Below are 17,595 nucleotides of genomic sequence, written 5' to 3' on the forward strand. Positions count from 1 at the left end.
TGGCTGCATGGCCCCTTTAAGGTGGGCTTTTGTACTTCCAGGTGTGAAATGTTCCATAGCCCCCACACTATGGTGTGGCCAGGGGGGTTGTTTCGGTGTAAAAACACCCCCCAAAATTTTGTGAGCACCCCATCCTTTCTCCTTTTTCTTGCCATACGCTACTATTTACACAACAAATTAATATCCCATAATATCAAGAAAAATACAGTGTGTGGTTTTCTTTTTAACGAAAAATGACTAAAGTTATGGGGGGGTGCAGAATCCTCTCTCTCTGTGTGTGACAGAAATCTCATGCCCCAGAAGATGTTGGCTGCAGACTAGAACCTTGATTCCTTGTAGCTGTGCAGAAATGCACTGTAAAAGATGGCCGTACTGGGCAAACTCAGTTGCTTCGAAATGGCACCATCCGACCCACACTGTGGACTTGGCGACGAGATTGCAAGGGCTGCGACATGGAAAGCGATCCTAGTGAAGAGAAAATTGCACCCCAAGATGAGGTGACAGGCTGTGTTTATTGAGCGTGTTGCAATTGCTTCCCAAGTGTTGCATTCATCCGTGGCCCAATGGCAAATTTCAACTTATCCGGGCAGTCGGAAAGTGGTAGTTGCACTGCAGTTCAGCCAAAACTCAAGCAACTCACTTTGATATGCCTGCCGTCCCAAGCTGTTCTGAAACTGATGGTAGACACAGAGTTCTCTTGCACTGCAACTCTTGAGTGTACCTCAGAGGGAAGAACCTTGGCAGGATGACCTTCCATTTTGGCTTGTATTGGTACGTAGGCATCACCAGCCCTGTTTCTCACTGGAACGTGTGGAATGATGTGATTGCAAGACAGCACATTGATTGCAGCATGTAAGTTGCCTGCAGTGTGACCAGGCATTCTTTACTGGGCGCTGCTCAGACGACTCTTTCCCCCACCCCTTGCCTGCGCAGCTACCCGCTGAGCGTCCGGATTGGCCGGCCCCGGCTGACTACCAACGAGCGCATCGTGCTGGCCAGCACGTTCCACTCGTTCTATGCTATCGCCTCGCAGCTATCGCCTGAGCCCAAGTCGTTCGGCATCAAGATCGATGCTGGAGGCAGGGGCCTTCCGGCTCCACTGCTACCAAACCGTGACAGGCATCGAGTTCATCAAGCTCGCAGACGGCCGCCAGTAGGTGCCTGTTCAAGCTGTGCGCCGACTGTGCCTTCAAGAACCCCTTCTACTGGCTTGAGATGCCCATCCGGTGCGAGCTGTTCGACGCCAGCATCCAGGAAGCCGTGGTTGGCTGCCTGCCTCCTTCCTTGTGCCGGGCTTTAGGGTAATTAAGAACAGCAGAGCGGAGGAAAGCAAAAAACTCTCCTAGTCTTGTTACCTCACTGCTGACATCGTACAGTGCGAAATGTGAAAGTCTTTCAGTATTTCTTGTTCTTTTTGTCTAAAGGAAACTGGTTCTTTCAAATTAAAGTTGTATTTTGTCCTCACGGCCCCTGAGTCTCCAACAGAATTAACGTATCCAAAACGTTTTTTATTCATCGTGCACTGCACACACACCAAACTGTCATGCAGGACAAAAATTTTGGCCCATCCCTGTCTCACCCCAGTTGGCCATAAATGTTAACCAGTAGCTTACTGAACCAGTGAGTATGTGTGGGTAGGTATAACAAAAAGTAGCAGGTAGAAACGAAAAGAGGAGGCCACTGAAGTGGAGAGAAATGGGAATAGTCTGGGGCATAAGAAGAGGAAGGAAAGTTGGCGACATTAGAGGAGAGAAAGAGAGGAGCATATAAAAATTCAGTGGAAGAGGTTGGGGGAAGGGAGTGGAAAAGGAGAATTGGGGATGGGATGGGAGCAGAAAGAGAGAAGAGTAGATTAGTCAGTAGCTAACGGACGGGGTTGGGGAAAGGTGGTGAGGTGGACAAGTGGGAATGAGTAAGAGGACGATATGAGGGGGGTCGATTGAGTGGTGTTGGAAGGAATTGGGGGAGAGAGGTGGAAGGGAGCACACGACTGTAGGAGATAGAAGGCTGGTGGGAAGAGGAGGGGTGGATACAGAGGAGCAGAGAGGGGAAGGGAAGAGGACGGGAAAGGCAAGAATGAACCGGAGGTAAGAACGGTAGTAGGGTCGACAGATAAGGTGGGGAAGAGCATGAAAGGGGGAGAGGAGCAAGTATTGCGCGACAGCAGGAGACGAAACCCCATAGTCTTTCGATGTCATTTGCAATAAAGGAAGCACCTATGTGGGCATATGCATATGCAAAAAAATGCATATGCATTTTTTTCGTTCATTTTTTTTGCTAAGCTAAACAAAGTGAACCCTAACGCAGGTATTTTTGCTGCAAAAGCACTTGGTACAACAATGGCTGTCGAGAATAATACAAAGAAATACACCTAAATTTGTTATACATGTGTAAACTATCTGTGCATCACACCCACTATGTCTTCTCACATAGCTCGTAATATTTAATGACCTCTCATGTCAGCATACTTGGTGGGAACCATTTGCATTTCCAAATGGTTTCCTTGGTGTGCTTGAAACTGCTCTGTAACAACTGCCAAAGGGGCTTTACTCCCTTGCAATCGCATTTCATTTCCACGCACCCATTCCCCTCGTGTTGCCTACTAAGGGTGGTTGTGCTCCTTCTTCTCGTGTGTCTTCTGCCAGGGGCGGCGAGTGAGGGCCTTGGGGCAGAAGCGGCAACGGAAGGGCCTCTCCCCCGTGTGGCTGTGGACATGGATGGCCAGGGTGGCCTTCTGAGTGAAGGTCATGGGGCACAGGTGGCAGCTGAAGGAGCGCTCGCCCGTGTGGCTGCGGACATGTCTGGCCAGGGTAGCCTTTTGGGTGAAGGTCATGAGGCACAGGTGGCAGAGGAAGGGTCGCTCACCCGTGTCGCTGCGGACTTGTCTGGCCAGGTTGCCCTTCTTCGCAAAGGCCTTGCCACAGTGGCAGCACTGGTGGGGACGCTCGCCCGTACGTATGCACTGGTGGACCTTCAGGTGGCTTGGGTACAGTGTCGTGAAGCTGCACTGCTCACAGTGCAGCAGCGGACAGCTCGGCTGGGGTCGATGCTGCCAGCTATGGCCATCCATACAGGGGGAAGAGACGGTGAAGCCTGCATCGAAGAGAGAGAGAGGGAAAAAACTGAGAGCCCTTGCACTGACGAACACAGTAGCAGTGCACCAAGACAAAACGAAAGAGCCAGCACAAAAAAGGAAGGAGTATCTCCGTTGGTGCCAGGCGAACCACTCTGCACAGGTCTAATGCACCAGTGCATTGCGTTTCAACGCAGACAAGCCCTTCTCTACCTCAGTGGCTCGGCAGCCTTTCACACAGGAGGGTAATGCACACACAGGGGTTTCCCCAGGCATCGAATCAAGGGGGGGTGTCTCAATGGCTCTGGGGGGGTTCATAAACTAGAAAAGCTGTTTTTTTATCCCACTACCCGGCCGAAAAAAACCATTGGCCGACCTATTGGAATTCCAATGGGTCGGCCATTTGGCCGGCCAATAATGTATTAGGCACCCATTGGCCGGCCAATTGGGCGACCTATTGGCCGACCCATTGGAATTCCAATAGGTATTCCCATTGGCCGCCAACCTGTTGCACTTGTTGCATCCCACTGCCGCAGCCACTCCATCTGAGCTGAAGCTGCAGTGTGTTACCTGTATCACAAATACAAGAACTCTTGGAATGGATGAATATCTTTATTGCTCTGTTGTGGCCCCCAGCAGCCGACGGCTCGGCTGGGGGCCATATTGATCTCTGCGGTCGCCCAAGGAGGGAGAAGGGGAGGAGTCTGCAACAGGGAGAGGAGGGGAAACACTGAGAGCCTTTCCTTTGCAAATGCGGTAGCAGTGCATAAATGGAAGGGGAAAGAAGTGGCACGAAAGAGGAGAGAGCGTCTCTTTTGTTGCCAGGCTAGCCACTCTGCCCAGGCCTAACATGCACGGGTGTTGCCTACCAATGCAGGTGAGCAGACGTCTTTCTTGCTGGCTCGGCAGACTTTCACTCAGGATGCTTTGAAAATTTCAGAATTCCGTTTTGTTCATGGACGACACATGTAGCACAAGTATGAAATCTCTTCCAATGTCGCTCTTCGTGCTGAAAGTTGCAGAGTTCATGCCTACCTAAAAATTCTACACGTTTTCGTGCCACACCACTTGTGTCCCAAAATGTATCTTTCACCAAGCAGACACAATTCCACAGGCTCTTCCTAAGCAAGCTCATGTCAGCTCACTGAGCTGTTGATGCCCAAGCCTCTATGCTGGACTTCTACATGCAAGCACCCCGTCAAACAAAAAAAAACTTCGGAAGACTCGGGCGCCACAGTGCGTGACATAACTGATCATGGCTGCTCTACTAGTTTCACTGTACTGAGAATCTCGGTAGTATTCACCAAGTTTAGAGCAGATGACACACCCAGTAATCTGGTTATCTGACAGCCCGAGATGACATCGACTAGCAGGAGGGCAAAAAAAAAGCTGTTCCCTCCCTGTGCACTGCTTCTCAACTTCAAAGCATGTGGCAAAATGAAGTTAAAACACTCGTTTTTGCCCAATTATAACAATTATGGTTGCATTATTGACACAAAATTTTTATACCTGAACAATGAATATGACATTCATTTTGTTATAGGCGGACGGTAATTTTCAAAAATAACACAGGCAGTTTGGAACTCAGCCTGCAGCCATGACCAAAGAAAGACGACCCACAATCGCATCTAAGAGCAGCCTGCATGAAGTTGTTATCGCACACAGCCTCCAATACCAATATGGTAATCTTTTACTTTCGTGTAGATCCTAGCAATGGAAATACAGGCATTCTTAAAAAGAGGACACGCCTTCCTTCACGCATGGCTGAGCTGTAGCATGAGGATGTAATTTTCTTGCAAAAGAGACAACTTTCAACAGTGCACAATCTTCCCAGTGAAATAAGTGTCGTGTCTGTACTTGGAAGAATACAGGATAAGTCGCATGAGAAACTCAAAAAAGAATGCAGGTGCCTGGTGTCATTTTTGAAGCAGCCCAATCCACAGGAAACTCCAATGTGTCTATTTTTCCAGTTTTGTATACACATCCATGAATGTGCACAGGGAAACTTGGCAGGCTCCAAGCATGACAGCTTGCACTTCCATAAACCAGAACAGTGCGAGAGTGCAGATTTACCAAAAAAATGTGACAACTGTTTGCGCTACATAATATTGCACTACATTTGCGCTACATAATAATATTGCGCTACATAATAGAGCCCAGGCCAACTGCTCAACTAGTTACAATAGACTAGGCACCTTACCAATGCTCATTAAGTTCAGCATACATGACATGCCCAGCTATTAGATTATCCGACAGCATAATATGACGGCGATTAGCAGGAAGCACAAATAAACCTGTCACCTGATCTCCCAGGCTAGAGCAGCAGCAGTCGCTCACAGCTTTCTGAACTGAGAGGGGGCCAGGCATCGCTTTTGTTGGCTCAAATAAAACTGTTTTTCCACCACCACCTTCCTGTGCATTGCTTCACAACTGTAAAGCAGGTGGTTGGGTCAAGTTATAATGTCTCTGCCAACAACCACTCAAAGCTGCTTCCTAATATACACACCAGATGCTACTACAGCAACACCAGGAAAATAAAAACACGCAAAAGAAATATTTATGTACTAGAAGCACCATTGCAGTTCAACTGATGACCCAAAAGTTCACAATCTGAAAAACAATACTTTATTCATTTGGTTACAGGTTGCATGGCTTTTCAAAGATACCACCCAGTGATAAAGAAAGCCTGCAATCATGACCAAAGAAAGTCGACCCATCGTCACGACCAAAGAGCATCCACATGAAATCACAGCCACGCACAACCTGGCATGTTTAGTTGGCATTTCTTGCCATTGTGTGGCCTCTAATAATGAGGAGAAGCTTATTTGCGGCCAATATATGTTCAAAGCAACACGGGAATACAAATTTCAGGTGAAATATTCAAGTAAGGCACATGCTTCTTTCACACATGTTAATAGCATGCAGGCATGATTGGCTCGCCTAAGCCACAACTTTTAGCAGCACACAATTTTTCTGGCAAACTGATTGTATACAGCCGATGCAGGAACAAAACAATAGGCCACATGGGAAACTCCGAAGAGAATGCAGGTGTCCGCTACCATTTCAAGACAGCCCGTTCCACAGGAAACTTGCCCTTTTCCCGGTGTTGTGTGCACATCCATGCATGTCACACATAAAGGATTGACAGGCTACAAATGTAACAGCTCGCACTTCTATAAACAAGGAGAGACAGTGTGTGACCTTATCTCTAATAAGAAAAAAAACACATTAAATCATATTAACACCAGGTGGAGCTGTATCGACCCACAAATTTATTTTATCAAGAGTGCCTGCTTTGGGAGCTATACATATCAAACCCATGCAAACGTAGCACCTCAGATGTCCTTTGGAAAAGAAAACCAGCTGTAGTTTACAAGTGCACCGAAGTCGTGTTTCTGATGCAGAAGTAGCCTACAAGTGTAAATAAAAGATTTTGGGACCTTTTACATAGGGGAGGACAATAGTTTGCTGCAACGATAGCCCTGCTTCTGGAAGAAAGCTACCAAGAACCACAAATTTTTCTGGCAGGCAATTCCGCTAGCTGCCCCCTAAACACATTCGCATAGTTGCTGTAAACTTGCTTTTTCCAATCCCCATTTCAGAAGGGATCCCCCAGTATTTCATTTCTGAAGAGTAAGAGGGGGGCTCATAGGTTGGCTATTTCATTGTGCAAAGAGTTGTAATGTTCAAATAAAGACATTGAGGGAGTGAAGAAGCACACAGACGTATGTATACTAACCTCAACTGTGCACTGCAGATTATTTTTGCCATTTAGCAGATATATCAAAGAAATGAACCACACTATATGACTAATAAGGTAACATGACTATCCCCTTATATATAGCCATTTTCAGGTATCAGCACATTTCAAACAATGACACTTCCCTCCTTTCCCTTTTTTGTTATGGTTTGTGCTACCTTATTCCATGCATTTACCAAATGGTGGAAACAAAGTTGAATGGGTAACCGACATAAGTTTGTCTTGTGTTTCCTTACTCTCTGATTGTTCATAGGTGCACACATCAGTTACCTGTACAAGGAACACATTAGACAAGCACTGAATGTGAACTGTTTTTTACCGACAGAAGGAACCATCTCAGTGGGAAATTACATGAGACACACACAGCTAGTGCATTTCCACGCATATCGATGGTGATGCCTAATACTTGTTCTTTCCCATAAAAGTACCCTTTTTTGTCTGCGTCAGCCTGCACAGCTGCAGCGCTTGTTCAAATGGGCCATCTACTGTGGGTTCCTGAGACAAAGACACAGTTCCCGCCCACAGTTACACTTGCCACACAAGCGTGGAGCAATCGTCACCCAGCTCGTGAGGCCACATTGTGACGGCAAAATTTTCGCTTGCAGCATGGTCTTGTAGGGTAAATGGATCCCTCTCTCTGACCCCACCTCTTTCATGCTGAAAAAACCTCCTCTAAGAATGTTGTGTTTGCACGCACACTCACACAGCTGAGCCCTTCCCCTCTTGCTGCACCAAGCATCCTCAGACAGCGTGCCAAGGCTGTAGATCATAGGAGTCAGCGGAGGGAATATGCGACTTTGTGGCTGCGCACATGGCGGACCAGGCTGCTATTGAAGGCAACAGTCGTGGGGCAAAGGTGGCACTCGAAGGGCCTCTCGCCCGTGTGGATGCGCAGGTGCTGGACCAGGGTGCTCCTCTCTGTGAAGGCCTTGCCACAGTGGCTGCACTGGTGGGGGCGCTCACCCGTGTGGATACGCAGGTGGTTGACCAGGGTGCTCCTCTCCGTGAAGGCCTTGCCACAGTGACTGCAATGGAAGGGGCGCTCGCCAGTGTGGATGCGTAGGTGGCTGACCAGGCTGGTCCTCTGCACGAAGGCCTTGCCGCAGTGGCTGCACTGGTGGGGGCGCTCGTCCATGTGGATGCGCAGGTGCTTGACCAGGGTGCTCCTCTCCGTGAAGGCCTTGCCACAGTGACTGCAATGGAAGGGGCGCTCGCCAGTGTGGATGCGCAGGTGGTTGACCAGGGCGATCCTCTGAACGAAGGCCTTGCCGCAGTGACTGCACTGGTGGGGGCGCTCGCCCGTGTGGATGCGCAGGTGGGTGACCAGGTTGCTCTTCCGCCCAAAGGCTTTGCCGCAGCTGTTGCACTGGTGGGGACGCTCGCCCGTGTGGGTGCGTATGTGTTTCTTGAGGTCACTCGAGTAGGGTGTCATGTAGCTGCACTGCTGGCAGTGGAACAGTTGACGATCCGGTGGGGCGTCGCGCCGCCTCCTGTGGCCATTAGGGGAACGGCCTGCAACAGGGAGGAGGGGGAATGAACTGACAGCCCTGCCACCGAAAAACACAGTGACTATGCACCAGCAGCAAGGTTTTAAAGGGGCCATGAAGGCAAAATGCAAGTTCGTATTATTCGAAAGATCTGGTGGTTTATAGTATCCCCAGCAGCAAACGATGCTTTATTACTGAAAAATTGAACATTTTAAGCTAAAATTTCGGGTCTCCCGCTAGGTCGTGCATTTTGTAACACCAGTGATGACATTTGAAAGAAAGGTGTCTAAAACAAAAACTATTAATATTGACTAGAGCTGCTGCAAATGACAAATCATCATTCCTTGCCTCCTTTACCCTCTGCCTTCACAGATGACGTGAATACCTCTGAAGGACTGCTGTGCGCACTTTGTTTCTGACCAGCTTTGTACCAGGCTTTTGTTACTGTTTATGTTAACAATCGTGAAAAATTGCGTATGCTTGACAAACCGAGTTATGCCAGTTGGCCAGCATTGTTTAAGACAAGCACAACGTGCCTGATGGGTGTGCAGCATCCGCAGGCATACTGCACGCCATAAAAATTGGTGCTTTTATACTGACATGTTTGTTTATTACGCACATTGTTACCATTCTTCCATTCTTACCACTATAGAAAAAATGTGCACTAAGCTTAAGAGTAAGAAGCTCGTTCTGCAAGCTTATAATCCCTTTTATTTTTGCTGCATTTTGTCAGCTTCAGCCAGTTCGGGCATACTGCCAATAATACATCATAAGTAGAGAGCAAAAAATAGTAGAATGTTACATGCCTATTCTGTTTTCATCATTTTACAGCTTACTTGAGTGAAGTTTGCGCTAAACGTGCTGTCAGAGTAATTTTGAAACGGCAACCTTTCGGATGAACCAAACTAGGAAGTCTTTCTTGGACTACTTAAATGCAAAAATTTTGGTCTGCCTGCCTGTCTCTTGACTTCTGGCCAAGAGTTGAACGATTCGCAAAACAGACCATGCCAGCAGAACCATTCCAAACAACTAAATCTGCTGGACTAATTTATACGTCTCCATTATTTATCGCAAAGGCTACCTCAGGCACGATTGACGGGAAATGTAAATAAGTAATTAGTAGCTCCTGTGTTCTTTTAGTCAAGAATACAACTTGGGTTAGTTTTTACGATATCAGGGGGAAAAACAGCCCATTAAAAATGATGCGGAAAGACTCCATTGCAGCCAAGGTAAAAGCAAGCACAAAAAAACAGAGCTCACACTGTCCTAGGCAGACCAAAAAACAGAAGATGGAGAACGGAATTTTCACTATACCAATAGATGGGCACGAGCAGTGTGAACGCGGGAAAATTGAACAGCACTGACCAAACCTCCATTCACCTAATCGCAAGAGGAGTGAGAGGGGAGGGAATTGCATGACGGGTGTGAAGGGTGTAGTGGCAGACGACGATAGTCTTTTGATAACATTTGCAGTGAACCATGTAGATACACTGCCAACATTTTGGCCACTATTATGGAACCCACCAAAATAAGCAAAATCATCCAGTCATTTTTCATAAAAAAACCAGACTAGGTTCCACCCATGGCAGTCACGCAAGGAATCAGCAAACACAAAGCTGTTGCCAGCCGAATGAACTTAAAGAGGCATTGAAGCAAATTAGTTCATGTCCTATTTGCGGCTGCATTATGAACTGTCCTCCACTTGATTAATAGATTATTAGCAGACTCAATAGTCTCGATTTATTTTTAGCAGGTGGCAGAACAGAAACTTTCATGAAATGACCACGGCGAGCCTATAAAATAACCCAATGATGCCACAGTAGTTTGGAATGTCTTTCCATGCTAGCCTTCAGAGCTATAGCTTTTGCCTTGTTTGTTAGTATGGATTGTTTAATGCAACAGCAATCGTAAACTTGGTTGGTCAAAGTCCTGGTGTCGCTAAGCTGAAGAGATAGCACACAACATGGCTGATGGATGGTTCACACATGCACAACAAAGTCCGGCCTCTCAGAGAATGCAAAATAATTAAGGTGAAAGAATGCTCAAATTGGTGACATGTTTCCCAGAAAAGCTTCCGTAAACAAAGTAAAGCAATTGAATTGAAAATAAAATTGAGAAAATATGGATTGGGTAGGAATCAAACCCAAGAAATCTGAAATGTGAGACATGCAGCATCCCCATTACCAGGGTGGCTCAGTGGCTCTAGCAAACTCTCAGTGGCTCCAGCTAACTCAAGATGGCACCAACTGAATGTGCAGTGGCCTTACACTTGGAAACACATGTTAGAGACATGTACTGAGGCCTACTCTCATAGTTGGGGCATACTAATTATAAAACTAGCAATGAAGCGAGTAACACCGTGCTTTGCTGCTAAATGTCTGCTTTGGGTGTTCAACAGCGCCATCATGCAGCCTCTACTGAAACCTGCATTCATACGGTACTCTCCCAACTGATTGCGCATGAGGAGTGCAAACATGGGAAAAGAGAAAGACACGAGGGGGTAATGATAATGAAAGGACATGTTCATCAATGGCACATTAATGCATTTGCATTCAATGCATCATAAGGTGTCCGTGTAATTTCGCGTTTGCTTACTGAATGTTAAACATGGTGGCAGTCTGTTCAATATAGCCCCGAGGACTTTTCTCTGTGCCATTGTAGCTGACATCAATAATATAGCAGGCAGGATTACACGAGGAAAGCGGCACTTTCGACTGCGCTTTGTCCATTAAGAAATGCATGTATATGAACCATGAAAGCTTCAAACCTAGCTTACCAATTCAAAACAGACAATCTTCACAACTGACATAAGTGGGCCTTTAGGCTATTAGACACTAGCTAGACTAGGAGCCAGATTATAAATAGCTATGCAGTGACAAGTATGGGTTAAATTGCTGCAAGCCTGATGCTAAACTATCAAATCAAGTAAAAAGTTATCATTGACACACGGCATTCTTCATACACCACCTAGGTACATCATTAAGGAAGTCCACTGAGCAACAGGTGGGCACGTCAGACATCTGCGAGACGACAACCACAGCAGCATCAGACATCAACTGAAGGGCACTGAACAAGGGCGACCAACAATGGGCAGAGAGCACTTTGTAACAAACGAGCAACAAGCTCAAGCACTGATGAAGTTGGCAGGAATGACACGTGCAGCATTTAAAGGAGCCATGAAGAGAAAACACTAGTTTGGTTCATTCAAAACATTGTCTCGTTAGAATCATACTGACACCACTTTTAACGTAAACTTTGCTCAAATAAGCTACATAATTAGGAAAAACGGGAATGGCCATGCGACCCACCAGCTCATTTCCCGCAACAGAACCTATGATGTCACATGAGCTAAGCTCTGCGATTGGCGGAGGCTGGCAGAAGCAGACGCAAATTAGGTAGAGCTTACAAACTAGACGAACGAGCGATTTGCGCTTAAATTTAGGGCCCATTCTTTACAAAGCAATAAGAATGATGGGACAAACAGTGGAAGTTAAGAAAGCACATGTAAACATAGAAGTACTGATGCGTTCTGCTGTTCGTACTGCACACAGCATGCTTGGTTTAGCTGCACAGCACTACGGGGCTTGGGGTTGTCACAGAGGACACTGGCCGATTGACGCAAGCAACGTTGTCTTACGTGACCCCATTTGTCGAGCGAGCACTGTTTCAGGGAACGAATATTTTCTCCCAGAACAAAAACAAGCCAAGTTTAAATGCGGGCAAAAACAAACCAAACACTTGCCACGGTATGGTGGCGCCATCTAGGTTCGGGTAACGTAAAGAAACGCAGGAACAAACCAACACCGCTGTACAGGGTGGAGACAACCTTTGAACGGTCCCGTGCCGCCGCAATTGAGCCAACGGGCTCAACGCGTTATTCTTTTCGTTTCCCACGAGACCTAGCAACGCGAAACAGACAATATGATTCAAACGTCTTCAGTAAACCGCGTTGCGGCGATAATTTTAGCGCGTTTTTGACACAATGACTTGCTTCGGTGGCGAGCGAGCAACCCAAAATGGCGGCGCCAGCATATACGTGTCTCTACCCTGTACGGCGGATGTGTGAATGAAGGGATTCTAGGCTGCAGAGCGGTCGGTTCCTGTGATGTCATTGCAGACCCCGAAGACAAACGATTTAGTGGGAAAATCAAAATTTTAACTTAAATTGTTTAATTTCTCAGTGAATAAAGCATCGTTTGTATCTGGACAAGCGCTGGGGGCACTATAAAACATGAAATCTTTCGAATAAAACCAACTTGCATTTTCTCTTCATGGCTTCTTTAACGGTGTCACCAAATGTTGCTAGAATCGTCACTCATAACCGAACAACAAATTTCCAAACACAGCCTTCTCTCTGGGTTGAACAGCTGGCATGTTTTTCTCAACAGATCGTACAGCTAGGCTGAGGCACTTCGTAGGACTGGAGGAGACCACAGGGAGGTGACGATTTAACTGCTCGGTCACACATAATGGACTCGCAGATCATGGCCGTGTCAGAAGCCTTTTCAGCCCGATCTTTAGTCCCAGCGAATCAAGCGGGTCAGGGATTCACTTGTGGGACCGATGCCTGCAAATATGGAGCACGACATACCAAGCCGCTTCAGTTTTGCGAAGTCACAAAGCTTATTCTACAAGCTATTATGAAGGCCAGGGGTGCCTTCACAACGGCTCGACAATTCACACCTCCAACAAACAGTTTGATACGAAATTGTTCTGTTTTATTTAGTCTCTTGGAACTTGACTGCCAAAATGAATCGGAACACCTAAGTAGACAGCACACTGTTCTGGGGCGCCCAGCAGCTTTTTTTCTGCTGCTAGCTCGGACATGCCTAACCTGCATAATATTTTACTATGACGCCAAAATTCATGCGTCTCTTTCATAAGATATATCATACTAATAGAGCCCTCTCCGATTCGTTGTTTTTGTCCCCAACCTACATGTCACGCAGTGATCACCAATACAAAGTTGGCATTCCTTTCACCCACATGAACCAATATCTCAACTCTTTTGTCCTCAAAGCTTCCGGCGACTGGAAGCACCTTCCAACATTTATCGCTTCGATCCCCGACGCCAACGCCTTGAAAACAGCCATTTCGAACACTGAATTGTAATTTATTGTAACATTGCTTTTACTGTATGTTTTTTATTTGTTAGCCAAGCCAACTCCTCTCGGTGATGCCCTGTGCCTTGAGAGTAAATAAATGAAATGAAATGAAATGACGCAGGAGAGACCGCCAGTAATAGGATGCACAAGACAGGTTTTGCTCTTACCAGCAGCTTGCTGACGACAGTTAAGTTTGCGCTGTCGTGTTGAGAAGTTCGCATTTCACAACCAAGGCGCTTATGTGAACTGCGTTAGAACTTACCTTTCAGTATGCACTAGCAACAAAGACAGCGAAACTGAGTCACGCTGATTTGAACAATTAGCAGGCATCATCCCGGTTGTCTCAGAGTAGCCAGCAACTAGCAAAATGGACATGTAACGTGCGCTCATGAATGTACTGACTCGTTCGGCTAAGATGATTTGCAAACTGTGCTAAGGGTGTTATGGTGCTCAACGGTCAGTACATACATGGTCCTGTGCAAAAACAACTGAACTGATACGTGTTCAAAGCTCAGTTGTATCAAAGTCCACTGCGCTCATTGTCTTGTCGTTCACCCAAGTCACTGAAGCCTGGTATAAAACAACCATGACGGAAGGCGGCCGGGATAGACAGCATGTAATCCTCACAAACTCCATGCCTCGCGAGTGCTACTTTGCACAAGCTAGCAGCTTTTCCTTTCCTTGGCCATCCGGTCGGCAAACGTCACACTGAAGAGTCCTTCAATGTTTTTATAAGACTGGCGCACACAAAAAGAAATCAGAATCCACTCTCAAATTGTCAAAACAAGCGTCTGGCTTAGCACCGCCATCATTGATGCCATCTTGATACGACTTTGCAAGCGACTCCAAAACGGCTGTGTGTAATTTTGCAAAGAATAAAATTCACGAAGCAGCATCTCAAATTCCATTAAGAAATCAGTTTGAACCAGATCCAGATTATCTGGATTCATGCACACTTGTCCCATCTGGGGAATGAAGTGGCCCACAGTTTTGCCCGTGAACTCGTCAACCGGGCAGTGGACCAATCATGCATGCGAGGGTCTAAGGAGCGTATGGTTACTTTTCAAGAAATTACACCTCACCACAGAAATGAAAGACTAGTTTACCCTGCCCCTCATTATTCCCTAACGAAAATCCAGCAAGCGACATGCAGGCAACTCCAATCTCATACCTTCCTGAACCTTTATAAATTGGCCCTAATGTACCCAGGTCTGTACACCGTGAGGCTGGGTCTCTACCCAGGTTTGTGCGAGGCCGAAAAAGCCGACCTAGCCCATACCTTATATGAATGCCCCGAGCTCCAACCTAAAGCCGAATGGCATCTCTCAAACCAAATAGAATTGGAGACTGCGGTGACCGCTGTAGAAAAGGAGGAAGAGGACGAAGCAGGCCTGAGCACGCGCCACGATCATCATCAGTGTAGGTGTTCGATCACATCGAATAAAGAAGCACGGGTCGCTCTGTATAGGGCTCTGGGCCATGACTGGCAGTAGCTTCCGCGACATTTTTGGTGCCGACCAACCCGGAATATCGCCCTTTGGAGGATCACCCGCATAGCTTTGTCAGTCGACCGCCGTCGGAAGTCTCGTAGCGTCGTCAGGAGCGGCGTCACGCGAGCACTCACCCAGCTAAATGACCTGCTGCAGCAGCCCTCTCTCGACGCGGCAACCCTGAGCTCCCACATTGACTACATCATACAGCGAGAGCCTGAGCTCACCGCCCCTAACGAGAAAATCGCTGATGCCACGGATGACGACGGACTGGAGCAGGAGCTCAAAGGAGCGGCAGAGTACACCCGCAAGATATCTTACGTTGTCTCTCAAGCACGCTTCCTCCTACGAAATGCCCAGCAAGTGCCCAGCGCGACCTCTGTCGCCAGCGGAAAGATAGTTGCTCCAGTTACCGATCCTGTGGGTGCGTCAGGCGGGCACACGCATGTGTCACGTCATCAGACTGTTACGCTTCCCAAGCTCCAGATCCCAGCGTTCTCGGGCAATCTACACGACTGGCAAGCGTTTTGGGATCATTTTAACATGACGATCCATGAAAATACCAAGCTGCCGAACTTAGCGAAGTTTAAGTACTTATTGACATACTTGATCGGCAATGCCAAATGAGCCATTGAGGGAATCCGACTTGCTGACGTGAACTACGGCCTCGCGGTGAAGACCTTAGTTCAGCTATTCGGCCGACGAGACTTGCTTATCAACGAGCACATTGACCAACTCATGGCATCGAAGCCAATACGAAGCTCAATCGATATCGAGAGGCTCCGCGAAATGTACGACAATGCACAATTCCATGTCAGCGCCCTGGAAGTCCTGGCAGTTCCGTGACAGCAATACGCCGTAGTCCTAAACTGTGTGCTCCTCCAATGCCTGCCGGATGACCTGACTCTTATGTACAAGCAAAGGGTTAAGGAGACGGACAAAGGGCTAACGGACAAATCCGTGACGCGGCAGCAAGGAGCTGGCTACGTAGAAGAGCTGATGGAATCCCTATGAATTCAAATCGAAATTCGGGAGGAAGGGAGATAAGGACAGCCTCCATCGAACGCAGGTCACCAGTCCGTCCACACCGACTTGAACTCCCCAGGACGATCAGGACAGCCGTTCTTTCAGCGTTGGCATTGACCGCAGAGACCGAGTCCTGAGTGACGCTGGCGCGTCCCTCGTGTGAAAGCCGTGGTCCCAATGCGGCGGACTGTCGAGCCAATCTGTAGGTGGCCGAGAAGAGCACGTGATTGCACAACGCTCGCTGCTGCTTCCGATGCGGCAGACACACCATGTGGCTCGTCAGTGCACAGCCCCGCGCAACCTGAACTGCAGTACCTGCAACGGGCGTCACCTCACCGTGGTGTGCAATGTGCTCCGGCCGGCTGACCACAGCACCCCCAGATCAACGCCAAAGGTACAACCTGGACAAGGGGCACCGCCAACTGAGGTGATGGCTTCTTGAGTAATGTCAGTACTACTGGAGACGGCTTGAGCCTGGGCAGAGGGTGCTCGGCGACGTATAGTGCGAGTACTTCTAGATACCGGCAGCCAAAGCACCTTCATTCGCCAGGATGTGGCTAGGGCCATGAAATGCACGGTTGTCGGCATGGAAGACCTGTCCTTAGTAACGTTCGGCAGTGCGAAGTAACCCAAGGTTCTACGGTGCTGGCGAGTACAGGTGACGCTACGCGGACAAGCTTGTGGAAAGCCGGTTATATTAGAAGCTTTAGAAGTTCCGAAGATTTGCTCCCTTAAGCGGGATTCACACGACGGAGAACCCCTCTCTTTTTGGCCCGCGGGAGCCGCTCACGTGACCGGTTTTAGGCTCCGCCCCTCGGTGGGGATCGCCCGCGGTGGCTCCGCGAAAGAAAATGCCTCCGCGTGTTTTCGCTCGACGGCGGTGGCCCTCGGCGGGGAATAAAACCTGTTCCTCGGCGCTGTCGTCTGCTACTCACTCCGCGTAGCTCCGCACGTGTGGATGCGCCGCCAGGCCGGATAATCCGGTCACGTGCTGTTGACGTCACATATCCGTCCGCCTCCGTGAGAGGGTTCCTCCGTCGTGTGAATCCCGCTTTACGAGTCCAGAACTCGACAGCGCGACCATGGAAACACTGATAGAAAAGCGGTATGACATAGCCGATGCCTTCCAGCCGAGTACATGGAAGGCAAATGAAATCAGCGTACTGGTTTGTTCAGACTACTGGAAGGTGGCCACGGGCAGGGTGGTCCAAATCAACGAAGAGCTTACAGCGCTGGAAACAGTGCTAGGTTGGACGGTCCAGGGGATGGTCGAATCTCCTCCGTGCAGGTTAGCTAGTGCCATGCGTCTGTCGGGTGGCACACGGAGGCATTTGGACTTCGCCGCGTCCACTGTGTGGCGGTGGCAGAACTGCAGTTCCAGTTTATCACTTCAAACCGAAACCCCTAAGGCCCGTTCGAGCACTCGTAAGAAGGCAAGCGGCAAGCAAAAGGTTGATGAAGTCATTGCCAACGAAGAGGCGCAGGTAATATGTAGTGCTAGCCAGCCGACATCCGAGTGTGCAGCTACCCAGAAGACAGTCAAGACGAAGGTTGCATCATGGAGATGGGAATGCACCGATAGCACCACTGAAAACGTAACACGTGGACGCCAGAAAAATCAATCTGCCGAAAAAGCCCCGAAAGAATATGGACC

At 48.2% G+C, this 17,595-nt stretch overlaps 1 protein-coding gene and 1 pseudogene across 1 annotated transcript in view; one reads left to right on the forward strand and one right to left on the reverse strand.

The window, feature by feature from the left end:
- The first annotated feature begins 745 nt into the window (after window positions 1–745).
- Window positions 746–1,305, forward strand: LOC144179814 (trafficking protein particle complex subunit 4 pseudogene; annotated as a pseudogene).
- A 1,187-nt stretch (window positions 1,306–2,492) lies between these two features.
- LOC144179815 (uncharacterized) overlaps window positions 2,493–17,595 on the reverse strand; it is a gene marked incomplete at its 5' end in the record, with an annotated part of 31,302 nt that continues 16,199 nt past the window's right edge. The window contains 4 exons of the mRNA XM_077708248.1: window positions 2,493–3,093; window positions 3,718–3,777; window positions 7,262–7,328; window positions 7,630–8,345. Coding sequence (XP_077564374.1) covers window positions 2,603–3,093; window positions 3,718–3,777; window positions 7,262–7,328; window positions 7,630–8,345 — 1,334 coding nt within the window. The remainder of the gene's footprint in view (window positions 3,094–3,717; window positions 3,778–7,261; window positions 7,329–7,629; window positions 8,346–17,595) is intronic.

The sequence above is a fragment of the Haemaphysalis longicornis genome, unplaced genomic scaffold (assembly GCF_048455015.1).
Source record: "Haemaphysalis longicornis isolate Haplotype H1 unplaced genomic scaffold, Haemaphysalis longicornis Haplotype H1 scaffold_4, whole genome shotgun sequence".
NCBI classification, from domain to species: Eukaryota; Metazoa; Arthropoda; class Arachnida; order Ixodida; family Ixodidae; genus Haemaphysalis; species Haemaphysalis longicornis.